Here is a 20,407-nt window from a genome sequence, read left to right as displayed (position 1 = left end):
AGGGACTTGGCAACAGACTGATCAATTGATGTAATTAAGAATTGCACATTGGAGTTTTTTGTGCATGAGTTGGTTTGATTAGAGTTGTGTTGGAAATCCAGCACTGACATTATTCTGTAAAATGAAGGTAATTGGGTGATTATTAAGCAATTGTTTTGTGAGTGCTGTAGTGTTGCTGGATTACAGGTCTTTCCTTTTTGGTTGCTCTGAAGTTGACTACTTTCATTTACTTTTCCTGATCGGATGTGGTAAGATTGCCACTAATCAATAATTTGGTAAAATAAAAATAAAATACATTAATTAATTAATTAATAAAAATAAATAAATATATTGATTAATTAATTAATTTTTTAAAAAGGGAGGGAAACATAAGCTACAGTCTAAAGTATTTTCTGGTTTACAAAGTAATTGGTTTAAAATAATAATAATAATAAAATAATTCACAATAAAGGAATATAGAAGAGTTGTTACAATGGGGAAAAAGGACATCAAAACTATGAAAGTAATTACTCCTGTTGATGTAGTAGAAAATAGTAATCCTCTAGTTAATGGTATTGCAAGGTTATCTGGAAAATGGAATAAACGTTGGCCTGACATTGAACAACCATGGCCAGTGGAAGGGACTCTTAACCCTGACGTCATCAACATAATGAAAGTGCTTGTGTCGATTTATAAGGCAGATCAAAAGAAGGGGAAAAAAAGGGAACAATGTAAAGAAAAGAGACAAAGAGAGCTGGGTGTTCTTAAGCTGTTTGAAAATGAAGGACAAAAACTGATAAAAGATACCAAAGATAAAAGAAACAGAGGTACAGAGAAAATGGCAAAAGAGGTGAAGGTGACAGAAAAACTAATGGCAGAAGTCAATACACCTTTCTCACATACAGATTCAGCAAAAAGACCCCCACCTTACGAGGAAGAAGTAGAGTTTAAGGACGTCTATCCTCAGCTTCCAGTGATCATTCAGGAGGGTGATTATTGCATCAGAGATGAAGATGAACGAATAATAGAGAGAGGACAAGCAGAAACGACCATAAAGATGAATCCAAACTCCAAAAGTAAGAAGAAAACGAGATGTCTGGAAACTAAGGGTGGAGTGAGGTTCAGGAGGATGGAACTTGAAGATGATGATGATGATGATCAGAGTGATTCAGAAGAGATCATGGGTGGATATGACCCTGTGATCAGACGGAGGTTGGCCAGAGCGGAAAGAAGGGGTGATGGAAGTTGGAAGGAGAAGAATACAAGAGATTCGATCTCTGATGAAAGTGAAGATGGAGACAGCGATAAAGATTTGGAGATTAAAGGTGCTTCATATTCAAGAGGATTTTATCCTACAATGATTAGCACAGAAGAAATAGAAAGAGATATAGACCGATGCGTATCATGCCTGGATAAGGCGAATAATTTAGAAGAAGTAAGAGAACTGGAAGAACAACTCAAGAAGCTGAAGATACAGAAGAAAAAACTGCTGAGAAAAGGATCCCAATAATTGGAGAAGAGGTATACATTGAGGCCAAGGAAAGAGAGCACAAGTAAGAAGATGATGCCAGTGATAATTTGAGGACAGAACCTGGAGTATAAGCCTTTGCAGAATACCGATATGTCAGATATACTTGAGAAGCTGCCTACTCTTCAAGATGGAGCATATCCTTGGATTTCAAAATTGGAAGAAATTACGGTGGGAACACAGTCTGCCATAGGAGATATTAAGAGACTTTAGGCTAATCTCCTTGGGATTCCATATCCCAAGGAATTTTTCAGAGAGCTGGACTTAATAGATATGTGGGGACTGCGGTGAATGATCCTGAATTGTTGGCTGCAAGTAGAAATCGGCTGTGGAGAGCACTGAAAGATATGTTTCCAACAAATGTGCATCCTGACAACATTCTGATTGACCCACTAGGACAACAAGAAAATCCGAGAGCCTATGTGTCAAGAGTTCATCAAGTGTGGAGAAATATTACCGGAAATGATCCAGATGTGAGTCAAATTGAGCAGTTAATTTTGAGAGCTAAACTGCAGATGGGACTGCCTTCACCAGTAAGGAGCAAACTGGCAGAGGTGGTTGGACTTGGAAGCATGACAAAAGGTGTCTATACAGATCATATAGCCCATCAAGTGGATCTGTACAGGAAAAAGGAACACAACCAGAAAGAACAGGACTAAGAAACTCTCAGAAAACTCAATCAAATACAACTGGTGGAGAATAAGAAGGAGAAGAAACAAGCTTTGGTTATGCAGAATCAGTGTGCACCAAATCAACAATCACTGCCACAGCTTCAACCGGACCAGTTCCAACCGCAATTGTACCAGCCACCAATAGCAGTACCAGTTGTTTCATATCCGCAGCCAGTTTCTGGACAGACACAGCATTGGAGAGGAAGAGGACGAGAAGGCTTAGGAAGAGGAAGAGGAGGAAGATTTAAGCCATACTTCCAGCAATCTTCAGAAGTGTGTTATAATTGTGGACAGGTTGGTCACTTTGCCCGTGAGTGTAATGGGCCAGGAGGAAACACCAGAGGGAATTTCAGAGGAAGATACAGGGGCCAGTCAAGATCATCTGGAGGACCGGTGAACCCTTATAGGGGCCCGGAGCAAGGATTCTAGGGGTGCCCAGAAGATCCGAAAGGGGGGTGTCAGCTGGTAGCATCAGGACAGGAAAAAGATCCAACAATTGAGGTGAAAATAAACAACCGACCATTGGAAGTGATGGCGGATAGCGGAGCTGCTTTTACCTGTGTTCGGCCTGAAGATGTTACACATCTCCCTATGTCCAATCAACTAATTAGGACAATCGGATTTGAGGGAGTGAAACAGCTGATTCCTCTTACGGAACCAATTGAGCTCTGCTATAAAAATCAGAAAATTACAATACCCATCCTGGTATCAGAACATACACCTATTGCATTGTTGGGAAGAGATGCATTGTGTAAGTTGAACTGTACAATAAAATGTACACCAGACGGCTGTCTGGTAGAAGTGCCAAAGGAAATGGTTTACCAATTGTTGATGATGACAGAGATGGATTCTTCTACAGTTTTCTGGATTGGAAATCTCTGTGAAGATTTTTTGAAGCAGGCTAAGATATGGGAGAAATCCATTGTGACAAATATGCCAGATGCGAGGCTTCGGGAATATCCATTTCATTGTACGCTCAAGTATTTCAAGAATGCTGCCCAATCGAACTCAGAGGAATGGTTGAGTCATCAACCAAAGAAAGTTCAACTCAGCTCATGATGCATAATTTTAGGACCACAAGGAGCAGCTATGAAGATAAACACAGACGATTATCTGGATAAAGAATTTGAGATTGAGAAGAGTGTGCCACATGTGACCTTGTTGATTTCTGAAGGCTATGAGCAGAAGCAAATTGGAGAAATTATGACAGAAGCAGAGAAAGCTGTTTTCGTACCGATGAAAGAGAATTTGGGGATTTGGAGGAGTGAAGATAAGCGATTTCTCAAAATAATGATTTCGGCTCAAGGACAAGGAGAGCCACAAGCTGTACGGATGACACATGAATCTATTTGCAGTGTGAAGATGGATTCAGACCCAATGAAAGAGGAGATGTTGCAACAAGTTCCAGAATGTTTGTGGTCTCAACACAGTACCGATATTGGACTTGTGAAATCAGCCCAATTGAGGTGAAAGTTGAACTTCGACCAGGAGCCAGACCTCCTTGGAAGAATCAGTATCCATTGAAAGATGAAGCAATCCAAGGGATTGAACCACAAATTGAAGGACTTTCGAAAGCAGGTGTTTTGAAGACAATAAAAAATCCTCAGAGTAACAATCCTTTGTTGTCTTTGGAGAAACCATGAGGGGTTGATAGTAGCGCCTCTAGACCTATTAGGTCTGATGATTCAGGAAGCACATGGGTTAGCTAATGTTGGGGGGAGGTTAGGAGAAAGATCACAAAGGAGTATGGTTTCTGGGCACCATATTTGCTTGAACAGGTTGACTATGTCATAGGCAGGTGCACAATCTGTCTGAAAAATAATGTTTGCAGGGGTGTGACTGTTATTCTTGGTTACATTCCTACACCAAGAGGTGCATAGGATGTCCAACTAAGCTAAAATATGCTCAATCGGTTGCCAAGTTCTTGTGTAAAGAAGTCATAAGCAGGTGGGGACTACCCGATCGAAATATCCTCAAATTAGTGGGAAAGAGTTTTGTGGATAAATCAGTTAAATGTTGTTGTTTTTTAATTGTCAGACTAAAAAGTTATGAAAACTAGGGTTGAAGTAACTCTAGGACAGTCAGCTCAGCTTCCATGTCAGTGCATGAGAGAGAACAGTGGTGAAGGGAAATTTAGAGTTCAGTGGGAAGATAGCTATGGCAGGAGTTTAGATCTGTTAGGAGCAGTTGAATTGAGAAAGTAGGCGTTGCTGAATGATAAGAGAAGACTGAAGATTGAGGGTGATTGCAGTCTCTATGTGTACAATTCCCAGCAGGAGGATCAAGGTGATAATAAATGTATTTTTTATAATCCACAGTTTGAAAGTGAGGGATTAGAGTTGGGACTGAGAGTTAATATAGTGACACTAGTGGTGATAGATGGAAATACAAGTAAAGAGCTCCAAGCTGTAGGGAAAATAGATGAATCAACAACAATGACATCAACACTTCAGCCTAATACAACAACAGTGAGAAGCAATTCAACTCTTTCAACATTGACAGTTATTAAAGCTATAAATGTATCACATTTGATTACAATGGCGCCTCAGAAAATCATTCCAACACCAATTTTAGAAGAAAAGACTGTCATTAGGGTTAGGATGGGTGGCACAGCTCATCTTCCTTGTAGATGTGAGAGACGGAGTGGGGGTGGTGACATTCCTCCCACGTGGAGAGATAATTATGGAGAAGAAGTGTTGTTATCAGGACCAGAAGTAGAAGCTGTTTCATCTAGTCAAAGGAAGTATATTTTGTACAACGATATGAAGTGGAAGAGGGTTATGAGTGATTGCTCACTTATTTTGCGTAATGTTACATGGGAAGATCAGGGAGAATATATGTGTACTTATTTAGAGCCAGCGTTAAAATTTGTTCCGGTTAAGAATGATTGGTTAAAAGGCTATGTAACTCGTAAGGTGACGCTTATGATGGAAGATTTAAAGTCTGTTGAAGTTTCCACAGTCACCAAAGGAGTTCAGGAGCAGTATATTACAGTAGCCACTCCAACAGTAAATAATACACAGAGGACATCTGTCACTTTCCCACTGGAAATAATTAAGAGTGTTAATACATCAACTAAAGCAACTATTTTAACAGTAACTTTGAAAGAGATTAATGTTACGACGGCGATAACACATTTCGGAAATGTGACACAGACACCAACAACAACTTTTCTGAAACTAAAGGATGTAGTAAGAGTGACTCAGAAGTATATGATACGGATGGAGAGTGCTGTGAATGGCAGTAAGGATAGTGTTGAAATAGGAGAGCAGATGGTAGTAGAGAATGATGTAGATTCATCTGAAGTAGTGCAGAATACTATCCTGGAGGTAAAGGATGAGTTCTTTAATTTTGATGGAACACCAGAAGATATATCTGATCAATACCGCTCGTTAGGGAAGAGAGAAATTAAATGGAAGGCATATGGATTTGATTCTTCTGTTTTGCAAATTAAAGATGGATGGGCAGGTAGGAATCTATGGTTCCAGTAGTTAACTCATTCTGTAAGATCAGTGTGGAATCTTGAGGGTCCATGTCTGTTGAGAATTCCAGCACCAGGCACATGGGGTTCAATCTTAGAGACGGTGGCTCAACCTCTATCAAGTACGTGTCAATCTTATGCTTTATCATGGCTGTTGTATCAACAACAATCATTAACAGATATAATGATGTCGTTGTCGAAGCATTTGTTTAGGCCTAGGTTTAAGTGTTCTTGGTTAAATGAATTACCCTATGTGAATTTGTTAGATCGGAAGGAAAATCAGTTAACAGCGATTCCTGAAGCATTGGAGGTGAAACCCGTGAGGGCTAAAAGCTGTTTTTGTTCAAATAAAACATATGATGGACCGGGTATGTTTATGGGAATATCAGATTGTGATGATTATATGATGACTTTGGGTAAGCATGAACGTAAGGATAGTAATGAGAAATATAATGTAACTTTTTATGTTCCATTTAGTAAGAAGAGCAGGACTTTGATGGTGAAAGATCAGCTTTTGCCTGGCAATGTGACTATTGGGAATTTTAGAGATATTTGGTGGGTTTGTGGTGATAAAGCATATATATTCTTACCCTATGGATGGAAAGGATGTTGTTACATGTCGACATTGAAGCTTCCATATGAGGTTTTTACCATTCAAAGAGGGGAAGCACCGGACACAGATAAATCTGATTCTAGGTTTGGAAATAGGGTGAAAAGGGACATGGCGAAATTTCATAGTCTGGAAGCCTACCATTGGAGGATAAGTCTAGGAGAGAAGTGGGGACTTGGACTTTTTCCATGGTATGGTGTAAAATGTTTGGCAGATCACATTGATAATATTACCTATACTTTGCAGGGTTTTGCAAATGAAACGATAAGAGGGTTTAACCTTCTGTCAAATACTCAAAGAAGTCACAGACTGACGCTGTTGAAACATGACATGGCTCTTGACTATATTTTAGCAAAACAAGGTGGCTTATGTTTGGCTATGAACTTGACGGGGGATGATTGTTATACTTTGATCCCCGATAGTTCCAATAATATCACTAGTGTTATAGATGCATTGAAGAATATAAGGGATGCGTTTGGTAGATCTGAAGGAGCTGGATGGTCAGTGAAGGCTTGGTTGCAAGATCAGTTAGGCCCAGTGGGAGCAGTGATAGTTCAGATTTTAGTGGCCGCTCTTATAGCGCTGTGTGTGATGTTTTGCTTTTGTACTTTGTTATTGACTTTTGCGAAGGCTATTATATTGAGACGGGTCGGAGTTGTGATGCCTGGAGACAAGACTCAGATGCCGTTGTTAACTGTTACTGATCTAGATGGAGATAAACAAGTGGGACTGGATGGAGTATTGATGGATAGATATCCATTTTGAATATCCGATCATTTCTCAAGTCTTTACATATTATTGTGATATTTAGTATTTTCTTATGAATCAAAGGGGGGAAATGGAATGTGATTAATTTTATATATCATTTTTATATTATTGTTGATATTGATGTTTTGATTTGCATGTGTTGTTTTGCAAAAGATACTGGTTGGTGTTTTCCTTTTCTTCCAGAAGCATATGGGGGAATGTGTAGAGGGGATTCAAATACTCAAACATGGACAATATGAATGGACTGGAGGAAGTGGAACAAGGAAGGTGTGGAAATGTTCAGATTCCATCATCGACGTTGCATTGAAAGTCGACACTGCTGAGGAAATGCAGTGTAGTGGACTACATTCCAGTGTCTGCAATGATATATAGACATATTTGCATGTGTAATACATAATTTGTGTCATATTCTTTCTGTATAAATTTTTGAAGAATGATGTTTTCTGTTGTTGGGTACATATGGGGACCTCAGATGTTTTTGTTTATTTCGTGGATGCTTAGGGATATTGGGTCTAGGCAGGGACAGAGAGAATCCACAGGAGGGTCCGATGGGTCGACCAGCCTGAATGTGGACATTTTTGATTGTATGTTGTTTTCTGGGGCTTTCATGTGTATTCAATTGCATCATAGTTTAAAATGCTCTTACTGACGGAAGGAGGTTGTTGGCCAAGATCTCGTGATACATGGCCCCATCCATCCTCCCCTCAATACGGTGCAGTCGTCCTGTCCCCTTTGCAGAAAAGCATCCCCAAAGAATGATGTTTCCACCTCCATGCTTCACGGTTGGGATGGTGTTCTTGGGGTTGTACTCATCCTTCTTCTTCCAACAAACACGGCGAGTGGAGTTTAGACCAAAAAGCTATATTTTTGTCTCATCAGACCACATGACCTTCTCCCATTCCTCCTCTGGATCATCCAGATGGTCATTGGCATACTTCAGACGGGCCTGGACATGCGCTGGCTTGAGCATAGGGACCTTGTGTGCACTGCAGGATTTTAATCCATGACGGCGTAGTGTGTTACTAATGGTTTTCTTTGAGACTGTGGTCCCAGCTCGTCCTGTAGCCCATCCCAACCTTGTGCAGGTCTACAATTTTATCCCTGATGTCCTTACACAGCTCTCTGGTCTTGGCCATTGTGGAGAGGTTGGAGTCTGTTTGATTGAGTGTGTGGACAGGTGTCTTTTATACAGGTAACAAGTTCAAACAGGTGCAGTTAATACAGGTAATGAGTGGAGAACAGGAGGGCTTCTTAAAGAAAAACGAACAGGTCTGTGAGAGCCGGAATTCTTACTGGTTGGTAGGTGATGAAATACTTATGTCATGCAATAAAATGCTAATTAATTACTTAAAAATCATACAATGTGATTTTCTGGATTTTTGTCTCACAGTTGAAGTGTACCTATGATAGAAGAAATTACAGACCTCTACATGCTTTGTAAGTAGGAAAACCTGAAAAATCGTCAGTGTATCAAATACTTGTTCTCCCCACTGTATATCCAAATATTCTTAAGGTAGATGACCTAATAATACCATTAGTGCCTCAGGTTATAACAGCAGGATTTGTCTCGATAAAATACTCAATGCTCTGCTTTTGAGCCAAAATATCAGGTCTTTATTTAGCCTCCTTAAACTGATGAAAATCAACTTTTTGACACAAGCCACCATCTTTTTTGTTGTTGTTGAATTTTCATTGTTGGACATGAAACATTGTAGAAACACCAGGAAATCAGCTCCAAGTGATTTTAATTTTTGAAATATGTGCCCAAATATTCCAAGGCATAATAGAGAGACATATGTGATTGTATACAAATAATAAATAATAATTGATTGGATTTAGGCCTACAGTTGAAGTCAGAAGTTTACATACACCTTAGCCAAATACATTTAAACTCAGTTTTTCACAATTCCTGACATTTAATCCTAGTAAAAGTTCCTGTCTTAGGTCAGTTAGGATCACCACTTTATTTTAAGAATGTGAAATGTCAGAATAATAGTAGAGAGAATGATTTATTTCAGCTTTTATTTATTTCATCACATTCCCAGTGGGTCAGAAGTTTACATACACTCAATTAGTATTTGGTAGCATTGCCTTTAAATTGTTTAACTTGGGTCAAACGTTTCGTGTATTCTTCCACAAGCTTCCCACAATAAGTTGGGTGAATTTTGGCCCATTCCTCCTGACAGAGCTGGTGTAACTGAGTCAGGTTTGTAGGCCTCCTTGCTCGCACACACTTTTTCAGTTCTGCCCACAAATCTTCTATAGGATTGAGGTCAGGGCTTTGTGATGGCCACTCCAATACCTTGACTTTGTTGTCCTTAAGCCATTTTGCCACAACTTTGGAAGTATGCTTGGGGTCATTGTCCATTTGGAAGACCCATTTGCGACCAAACTTTAACTTCCTGACTGATGTCTTGAGATGTTGCTTCAATACAGTGGGGATAAAAAGTATTTAGTCAGCCACCAATTGTGCAAGTTCTCCCACTTAAAAAGATGAGAGAGGCCTGTAATTTTCATCACAGGTCTCCCGAGTGGCGCAGTGGTCTAAGGCACTGCATCACAGTGCTAGCTGTGCCACTAGAGATCCTGGTTCGAATCCAGGCTCTGTCGTAGCCGGCCGTGACCGGGAGACCCATGGGGCGGCGCACAATTGGCCCAGCGTCGTCCAGGGTAGGGGAGGGAATGGTCGGCAGGGATGTAGTTGGTAGAGCATGGCGTTTGCAACGCCAGGGTTGTGGGTTCGATTCCCACGGGAGGCCAGTATAAAAAAAATAATGTATGCACTCACTAACTGTAAGTCGCTCTGGATAAGAGCGTCTGCTAAATGACTAAAGTAAAGTAAAAAGTAAGTACACGTCAACTATGAAAGACAAATTGAGAAAAAAAATCCAGAAAATCACATTGTAGGATTTTTTATGAATTTATTTGCAAATTATGGGGGAAAATAAGTATTTGGTCACCTACAAACAAGCAAGATTTCTGGCTCTCACAGACCTGTAACTTCTTCTTAAAGAGGCTCCTCTGTCCTCCACTCGTTACCTGTATTAATGGCACCTGTTTGAACTTGTTATCAGTATAAAAGACACCTGTCCACAACCTCAAACAGTCACACTCCAAACTCCACTATGGCCAAGACCAAAGAGCTGTCAAAGGACACCAGAAACAAAATTGTAGACCTGCACCAGGCTGGGAAGACTGCATCTGCAATAGGTAAGCAGCTTGGTTTGAAGAAATCAACTGTGGGAGCAATTATTAGGAAATGGAAGACGTACAAGACCACTGATAATCTCCCTCGATCTGGGGCTCCACGCAAGATCTCACCCCGTGGGGTCAAAATGATCACAAGGACAGGGGGAGCAAAAATCCCAGAACCACATGGGGGGACCTAGTGAATGACCTGCAGAGAGCTGGGACCAAAGTAAAAAAGCCTACCATCAGTAACACACTACGCCGCCAGGGACTCAAATCCTGCAGTGCCAGACGTTTCCCCCTGCTTAAGCCAGTACATGTCCAGGCCCGTCTGAAGTTTGCAAGAGTGCATTTGGATGATCCAGAAGAGGATTGGGAGAATGTCATATGGTCAGATGAAACCAAAATAGAACTTTTTGGTAAAAACTCAACTCGTCGTGTTTGGAGGACAAAGAATGCTGAGTTGCATCCAAAGAACACCATACCTACTGTGAAGCATGGGGGTGGAAACATCATGCTTTGGGGCTGTTTTTCTGCAAAGGGACCAGGACGACTGATCCGTGTAAAGGAAAGAATGAATGGGGCCATGTATCGTGAGATTTTGAGTGAAAACCTCCTTCCATCAACAAGGGCATTGAAGATGAAACGTGGCTGGGTCTTTCAGCATGACAATGATCCCAAACACACCGCCCGGGCAACGAAGGAGTGGCTTCGTAAGAAGCATTTCAAGGTCCTGGAGTGGCCTAGCCAGTCTCCAGATCTCAACCCCATAGAAAATCTTTGGAGGGAGTTGAAAGTCTGTGTTGCCCAGCGACAGCCCCAAAACATCACTGCTCTAGAGGAGATCTGCATGGAGGAATGGGCCAAAATACCAGCAACAGTGTGTGAAAACCTTGTGAAGACTTACAGAAAACGTTTGACCTGTGTCATTGCCAACAAAGGGTATATAACAAAGTATTGAGAAACGTTTGTTATTGACCAAATACTTATTTTCCACCATAATTTGCAAATCAATTCATAAAAAATCCTACAATGTGATTTTCTGGATTTATTTTTCTCAATTTGTCTGTCATAGTTGACGTGTACCTATGATGAAAATTACAGGCCTCTCTCATCTTTTTAAGTGGGAGAACTTGCACAATTGGTGGCTGACTAAATACTTTTTTTCCCCACTGTATATCCACATAATTTTCCTTCATCATGATGACATCTATTTTGTGAAGTGCACAAGTCCCTCCTGCAGCAAAGCACCCCCACAGCATGATGCTGCCACCCCCGTGCTTCACGGTTGGGATGGTGTTCTTCGGCTTGCAAGCAACCCCCTTTTTCCTCCAAACATAACGATGGTCATTATGGCCAAACAGCTCTATTTTTGTTTCATCAGACCAGAGGACATTTCTCAAAAAAGTACCATCTTTGTCCCCATGTGCAGTTGCAAACCGTAGTCTGGCTTTTTTATGGCAGTTTTGGAGCAGTGGCTTCTTCCTTGCTGAGCGGCCTTTCAGGTTATGTCGATATAGGACTCGTTTTACTGTGGATATAGATCGTTTTTAACCTTTTTCGTCCAGCATCTTCACAAGGTCCTTTGCTGTTGTTCTGGGATTGATTTGCACTTTTTCGCACCAAAGTACGTTGATCTCTAGGAGACAGAATGCGTCTCCTTTCTGTGCTGTATGACGGCTGCGTGGTCCCATGGTGTTTATACTTGCGTACTATTGTTTGTACAGATGAACATGGTACCTTCAGGCGTTTGGAAATTGCTCCCAAGGATGAAAGTCTACAATTTTGTTTTCTGTGGTCTTGGCTGATTTCTTTTGATTTTCCCATGATGTCAAGCAAAGAGGCACTGAGTTTTAATTTTTCCTTTATTTAACTAGGCAAGTCAGTTAAGAACAAATTATTATTGACAATGACGGCCTACACCGGCCAACGCTGGGCCAATTGTGCGCCGCTCTATGGGACTCCCAATCACGGCCGGTTGTGATACAGCCTGGAATCGAACCAGGGGGTCTGTAGAGACTCCTCAAGCGCTGAGATGCAGTGTTTTAGACCGCTGCGCCACTCGGGAGCCCAAGCCACTCGAGTTTGAAGGTAGGCCTTGAAATACATCCACAGGTACACCTCCAATTGACAAAATATGTCAATTGGCCTATCAGAAGCTTCTAAAGCCATGACATCATTTTCTGGAATTTTCCAAGCTGTTTAAAGGCACAGTCAACTTAGTGTATGTAAACTTCTGACCCACTGGAATTGTGATACAGTGAATTATAAGTGAAATAATCTGTCTGTAAACAATTGTTGGAAAAATTACTTGTGTCATGCACAAAGTAGATGTCCTAACCGACTTGCCAAAATTATAGTTTGTTAACTAGACATTTGTGAAGTAGTTGAAAAACGAGTTTTAATGACTCCAACCTAAGTGTATGTAAACTTCCGACTTCAACTGTATTTAGCACTTTTCCACGAACTGAGGTACTCAAAGCGCTTTACATAGTAGGGGGAAACTCACCTCATCCACCATCAATGTGTAGCACCCATCTCAGTGATGCACGGCGACCATCTTTTGTGCCATAACGCTAACCACACCTCAGCTATCAGGTGGAGAGGTGAGGAGTGGCCATGATGGAATGTGGCCAGGTTTGGAATTTAGACATGACACCAGGGCGAACACCCCAGTGGTCTAGTGGAGGGTATACGCAGGTATACCCACTTATTTTTCAGTGGGCTTTTCGTATACTCACTTCTTGATCCTCACTGATACGTATCAAAGTAGTGTAGTGGAGGTATGCGCCGTATCAATTAATAGGGCTGATAGAACAGATCGGAATGTTTAGCTTAAAATGTTGATAAAACTATTATTTCTACACATTGTAGGCGCAGCAATGTCCACACGGCAGTAGGCCTATGCGTAAATGTTCCAAAATGCAATTTGGGGAAAACACCGTTCTAAAATGCGCACCCCACATGCAAGCGGTTTTATGGACAGAGATGGAAATATCCGTTAGAAAGAGGGGGGATTTAAAATGCAAGAACTTTCATGGGTTGCTAATATGATTAGGATAATGCATTTTGCAGCTAGACAATTAAAGAAAGTTGAAAGAAAACCAATAGAACAGGAAAACACATATGAGTAAGTCTTTATTAAAATAATTGCCTCCACATTTCTATAGTGGGATTTTGCCTATAGGCTACTTTGAAGTAAGGTAAGACATGCCTCATAATATGAAGTAAAACATCCAGGTTTCAAACAATTAAGAAACAGGAAACATTTTGTGATGAGATAGGCCTAACCGTCTTCTGGTAGATGGAAAGTGGCCATTTCTTTTGCAAACCCCATCTCATGTGCTACACTGCTAATCAAACAATACTAAATTAAGGGTAACTACTCTCAAAAATCTAAATGTCTTAGATTTTCACATAACTCAAAAGTGGTCTCCTGATGTGGTTTAAGCATTGTTATGGGCTTAGAATTGTGTTGTTTTTCTGTTAAGAAAAAGTGTGACTTTGAGAACGAAAACCTGAAAGAAATTGGGAAAATCTTAAACCTGTGAATTTCGGACTCAAATTCAATAGTAGGCCTACTATTAGCATACTGCACAGTACAGCTAGGATTGGCCATTATGGGATTCATCATTTATAGGTCATTCAGAGTGTATGTCTCTGTTTCACCACTACATCACTGGAACACCCCTACTCATACAGTAAGTGCGATTAGATTTTGAATGACCACAGAGAGTCAGGACACCTGTATTAACGTCCCATCCGAAAGGCAGCACCCTACGCAGGGCAATTTCCCCAAATGAAATCAAGGTTTGAAAAGATTATGTTTTAGTCAGATATTATATCTGTTTACGCTTCTTGCGGTCAATTTGCAATCTAAAACTATTTGTTTTATTATGATCTGGCCCCCCGACCATCCGCTCAAGAAAAAATTGGCCCGCGGCTGAATCTAGTTGATGATCCCTGATCTAGATCATCTCCCAACGAATGAAAGAGAAAATGCCCCTCTGTGCCCTGTATCTGAATCCCTTGTTTCCAAGGGGAGGGAAATAAATGAGGCTTTAATAACAAAATATGATGAGGTTGTGAGGCCATAGGTAAAATGGCCTCATCATTCAATGCATTATTCTGCATCCCTGAATCTGACCTGGCCAGATTATCCATTTGGGGCTTGATAAGAAAATATTTATAACACAATAACTGTAAGGATGTTATTGGGCTATTATTAGAAAGAAAAAGACAAAGTCTTCAAACATGCATGAGAGAGGATCAACATGAACAAACAAAATGTGGATAATAACCACTTGAGGGAGAAGGAGTGGTAATGGGAGACTCAATGTGACATATGTTGTGTCACAGATAATTAAAATCGTAACCTTCCCCTAAAGACACAACACAATACACACACACAGGTACTCACACATACTCACACTTTCCAACACACAGACCAAAATACAGAGATCCCCTGACCCATCTACACACCCAACACACACACACACACACACAAACACCTCAGCGGCAGTTACCTTCTCTCTGTGTGGTGTTATCCCGTTCTGCACCACCTCTGCAGGTCTGTCCGTCTGCTCCTGGGATTCCCGCCGACTCCTGGGCTGCTCCTGGGCCTCATTCTCCCAGCGGGCAAAGCCTTTGCTCTTGGAGGCCTTCCGGTGTGGTCGGTACTTCATTTTTGGGAAGGTGTGGGAGCCCCCGTCCCCAGCCCCCCAGGTGTGCTCTGGCCACAGGTGCTCTGTCTGCGTGGCCTGGCTGGTGGTGGCCCGCTGTAAACTCACAGAGATCCGCTGGGCCGAGCCCGTCATCAGGGTGATGGACTTATGCTCCAGGTCAGAACCTCCAGGTGTCACTGAGGGGAACTCAAACATCTCGTCCTCATCTGCATTGATGACAGTATGACAGGAATGAAATACACTGACCAAGACCATGTTAGTTGAAACGCTGTTGGCATATCACTGAAGTGTTGCTTTACCTTTGCAGGTGGGCATGGCGGGGCTGCTGGGTAGAGAGCTGTGGGTGAGACCTCCATGGGAGACACGTTCCAAAGAGGTGGAGTGCGGCAGCTTCCTACAGGCCAGCACCAACAGCTCCCTGCACTGCTTATGGCAGTTCACGCCACAATCTGAAACAGAACACATAACAGTACTGTCAGGCCAAAGCCCTCACAGTGCATGTATTGAAAAATCCCAAATGTCTTAAATATGTAGTTCTAAGAATAATAGAAAATAGGCCTATACACATTACAGTCCATAGAGCATACCTTTGCACTTGTATCCCTGTTTGATTATTCCCCAGAGCTAAGAGCAACAAGTCCGGAGGGACCGTGAATTGGAGGGAGGTGGAAAAAGACAAAGGAATGTTAGAATTTGTAATGATGGAAGCATATTCATGCTGTATTATGGTCAGAAGGGGCAGTGTAAACCATTGTGTAATACCGTATTTTTTTTCAATCGCTTTGGTGCAATTTGCAGAAGTACAGTGAGGGAAAAAAGTATTTGATCCCCTGCTGATTTTGTACGTTTGCCCACTGACAAAGACATGATCAGTCTATCATTTTAATGTTAGGTTTATTTGAACAGTGAGAGACAGAATAACAACAGCAAAATCCAGAAAAACGCATGTCAAAAATTTTATCAATTGATTTGCATTTTAATGAGGGAAATAAGTATTTGACCCCTCTGCAAAACATGACTTAGTACTTGGTGGCAAAACCCTTGTTGGCAATCACAGAGGTCAGACGTTTCTTGTAGTTGGCCACCAGGTTTGCACACATCTCAGGAGGGATTTTGTTCCACTCCTCTTTGCAGATCTTCTCCAAGTCATTAAGGTTTCAAGGCTGACGTTTGACAACTCAAACCTTCAGCTCCCTCCACAGATTTTCTATGGGATTAAGGTCTGGAGACGTGCTTCTTCTTGAGCCACTCCTTTGTTGCCTTGGCCGTGTGTTTTGGGTCATTGTCACGCTGGAATACCCATCCACGACCCATTTTCAATGCCCTGGCTGAGGGAAGGAGGTTCTCACCCAAGATTTGACGGTACATGGCCCCGTCCATTGTCCCTTTGATGCAGTGAAGTTGTCCTGTCCCCTTAGCAGAAAAACACCCCCAAAGCATAATGTTTCCACCTCCATGTTTGACGGTGGGGATGGTGTTCTTGGGGTCATAGGCAGCATTCCTCCTCCTCCAAACACGGCGAGTTGAGTTGATGCCAAAGAGCTCGATTTTGGTCTCATCTGACCACAACACTTTCACCCAGTTCTCCTCTGAATCATTCAGATGTTCATTGGCAAACTTCAGAAGGGGCCTGTATATGTGCTTTCTTGAGCAGGGGGATCTTGCGGGCGCTGCAGGATTTCAGTCCTTCACGGCGTAGTGTGTTACCAATTGTTTTCTTGGTGACTGTGGTCCCAGCTGCCTTGAGATCATTGACAAGATCCTCCCGTGTAGTTCTGGGCTGATTCCTCACCGTTCTCATGATCATTGCAACTCCACGAGGTGAGATCTTGCATGGAGCCCCAGGTCGAGGGAGATTGACAGTCTTTTGTGTTTCTTCCAACTGTTGTCACCTTCTCACCAAGCTGCTTGGCGATGGTCTTGTAGCCCATTCCAGCCTTGTGTAGGTCTACAATCTTGTCCCTGACATCCTTGGAGAGCTCTTTGGTCTTGGCCATGGTGGAGAGTTTGGAATCTGATTGATTGATTGCTTCTGTGGACAGGTGTCTTTTATACAGGTAACAAGCTGAGATTAGGAGCACTCCCTTTAAGAGTGTGCTCCTAATCTCAGCTCGTTACCTGTATAAAAGACACCTGGGAGCCAGGAATCTTTCTGATTGAGAGGGGGTCAAATACTTATTTCCCTCATTGAAATGCAAATCAATTTATAGCATTTTTGACATGCGTTTTTCTGGATTTTGTTGTTGTTATTCTGTCTCTCACTGTTCAAATAAACCTACCATTAAAATTATAGACTGATCATTTCTTTGTCAGTGGGCAAACGTACAAAATCAGCAGGGGATCAAATCCTTTTTTCCCTCACTGTATGTGGTACACTTTCACAACTCTTAGTACAAAATTCAGTAACACTTTATTTGGATAGTCCATCTGTAGATGCTCTACAGACTATCATTAACATTTCAACTAACTATCTAGTAACCCTAACTCTAACCCTAACCTTAACCCTTATCCTAACCCTAACCCTAAACCTAACCCTAACCATAACCTTAGCCAGCAGTTACTTATCAACAGATAGTTTGTTGATAGTATGGCCATCTGTAGAGCATCTACAAATAAAGTGTGACCCAAAATTTGAAACAGATCATCAAAAAGGCAGTTGTTTCAAAACTTTAAGCACATTTTCAATTGACTAAGTTTATCACTCAAAATCACAGTCACTTTTTCACCAAACAGTTTCATCTAAAGTAATTGCCTTTTACAATGCAATGCTCACATTTTTATTTGATTTTCTTCTCATTTGTTAAAACCCATTTTACTATTACTTAATCCGACTGCTTTTAATTGATAATCACTTAACCATTTGTTAAACCTACAGTTTTTTTTTACTGGTTTGTCTACTATAGATTTTGAGAACTACATAATGAAAATGTATGTTTGTAAAGTATTACAGTTTTTTTTGATTGCTTAAGCACGATTTTCAAAACAGGGCCCGTGATTTCAAAACACTACACACAATTAGCACAACCACACACCCAATTAGCAAAACACTACAGATCCTTTGCAAAATTAAACACTCTTGTAAAAACTATACAATTCTTTTTAAAAACCACACTTTGTTACCATATGAAACACACACGTTTCACATTACTATACTCTGTTTGCACGAGTTACACTCTGCTGTGATAAACCTAAAACACTTTTAGCACTTCTACTTCCCTATGATTAGAGTAGGCTACTCTCAACAAAGTACAAATATAATGTAAATTCACCAAACACTACACAAGACCAATGTTGCAGACTGAAGAAACTCATTTATTTCTCAACACGCCCAAAATGTTGACATGGAGATTCATAATACTGTAACCAAACGTCACTTACGTATTGTAAGTTCAAAAAAATAAAAAAAATAACTAGACATTGTCTCTTCGCCTAGCTGGATCTGGCCAGAGAATTTCATCAACATCGCAGGCAATGTTGTCATTAGCAAGACACCTTGGAAAGAAACGTCTTGAATGACGAATCCATCCTTGCATTGCTGCTACCTCCATCTGGTCACAGGCCTCCTCCATGGCTTGGATGAGGGGTACCTCAGCCTGGAGACGGAGATCATATACCTTTCACCGCCATGCCGAGAAAAACTCTTCTATAGGGTTGAGGAATGGAGAGTATGGTGGAAGATATAGGACGGTGAAATGTGGATGTTGCTGAAACCAGTTCTGAACCAGAGCAGAGCGGTGGAAAGACACATTGTCCCAGACAACAATGTATTGCATATGATCGATTTGATTTGCTGCTGTTATGTTGTGCAATTGGTCCAAGAATGTAAGTATGAGTGCTGTGTTGTAAGGGCCCATATGGGCATGGCGGTGGAGGACCCCATTCTGTGTAATGGCTGCACAGAGTGTTATATTACCCCCACGTTGCCCTGGGACATTGACTATAGCCCTGTGGCCAATGATGTTTCTTCCCCTCCTTCGTGTTCTCGTCAGGTTGAACCCAGCCTCATCTACGTAAATGAACTCATGCTGGATCTCCTCTCCATCCATTCGTAAAACTCTCTGAAAAACAGTGTCAGGCAAAATTGTGTAGTTCAGTGTAGATCTAGTATACATATTACAGTACAGTAAAAGATTATGAGACAGTATGCAAGATCACACTGCTAAAGTGAATACATACCTCTGCATAATCATGCCGCAGTCGTTTCACCCTTTCGAATTGCGCTCGAAAGGTACTCGATAAATTTGCTTCATTTGAATATGTTTTTTTTTAGGATGCGTGCCAGTGTTGATGTTGAGACCTGATGGATATCGTTGAAAATGGCGTGGTTATTGACAATGTTAGCTTGGAGCTGCTTGAGTGTTATAGCATTGTTGGCCAAAACCATGTTTACTATCTCCCTCTCTTGCTGTTCTGTGAACATAGGAGGCCTTCCCCCTTGTCGTCCCTGACCCTCAATCCTATGTAGAAAAAAAAACAGTATACAATAGTACAGTAATTTCACAGGAAAAGGTAACAGAAGTGCTGACAGTGCATAGAATATAGTACTGTAAGCAGTTACTGAAACCGTGCAGATGTTTTTGATATGATGATATTTTTACAATACCTATTTTCCAATCGAAATGTTCTCATCACACTTGCCACTGTATATCGGCTTAGATTTGGCTGTACTCGCAGTCCAGCCTCCCTCAGCGTCAGGCCGTGGTTGACAATGTGGTCAACCAGTGTTGCGCGGATCTCATTTGTCAGATTCGGTCCTCTTTGAGCACCTTCTTGTCTTCCTCTTCCTCCCCTTCCTCCTCCTCCTCCTCGTTCTCCTCCTGCGTCCTCCTCGTCTCCCCTCGTCCCTCCTCGTCCTCCTCGTTCTCCTCCTCGTTCTCTCGTCCTCCTCGTCCTCCTCGTCCTCCTCGTTCTCCTCGTCTCTCCTCGTTCTCCTCGTTCTCCTCGTCCTCCTCCTCGTTCTCCTCCTCCTCGTCGTCCTCCTCCTCCTCGTCGTCTTACTCTTTCTCTGACTCTTTCCATTGTGCTTGAAACCATAACTCACCTGCTGCTTTTTATAGTGCTTATACACCTGATTGGTGTGTCTACAATTACAAACGAGTGTTTACTGGTGACTGTGTTGAACCAATTGGTTGACGGTATAAAGTTTGATATATACTGTAATGTACTATTATGACTTTACTTCACAGTAAGTTTTTAAAAATCTAATATTGACAAGAACAGAGATGTACTGTATGTAATGCATCCTCTATACAGTAAACATGTATCCAAAATGAAGTTGCTAGGGTATTTCTGATGGGGGGGGATTTCACACTGCTTTCCTAAAATTGCATTGAGCAATACCGTACTGTAATACTGTGATGTATGCCATTTACGTAGCAGGCGTTTTATCCACAGTGAGTCCACACATTTTTTTAAGTGACCCTAGGGGAAATCGAACCCAATACTTTGGTGTTGCTAGTGCCATGCTTTTACTAACTGAGCCACACAGGACCACTA

The 20,407-nt window shown here is 41.5% G+C and overlaps 1 protein-coding gene across 1 annotated transcript in view; it reads right to left on the bottom strand.

Annotated features, from left to right (window-relative positions):
* Window positions 1-20,407, bottom strand: part of LOC121570227 (ras guanyl-releasing protein 3) — a 71,921-nt gene that overhangs the window by 10,047 nt on the left and 41,467 nt on the right. Inside the window, exons 14-16 of the mRNA XM_041881712.2 lie at window positions 15,499-15,535; window positions 15,211-15,360; window positions 14,753-15,117 (exon numbers count right to left, since the gene is read on the bottom strand). Of these exons, the coding sequence (XP_041737646.1) occupies window positions 14,753-15,117; window positions 15,211-15,360; window positions 15,499-15,535 (552 nt within the window). The remainder of the gene's footprint in view (window positions 1-14,752; window positions 15,118-15,210; window positions 15,361-15,498; window positions 15,536-20,407) is intronic.

Source organism: Coregonus clupeaformis, chromosome 1 (genome assembly GCF_020615455.1).
Source record: "Coregonus clupeaformis isolate EN_2021a chromosome 1, ASM2061545v1, whole genome shotgun sequence".
Lineage (NCBI taxonomy): Eukaryota > Metazoa > Chordata > Actinopteri > Salmoniformes > Salmonidae > Coregonus > Coregonus clupeaformis.
Note: the sequence above shows the minus strand (reverse complement) of the source record. Positions and strands in the feature narration are given on the sequence as shown.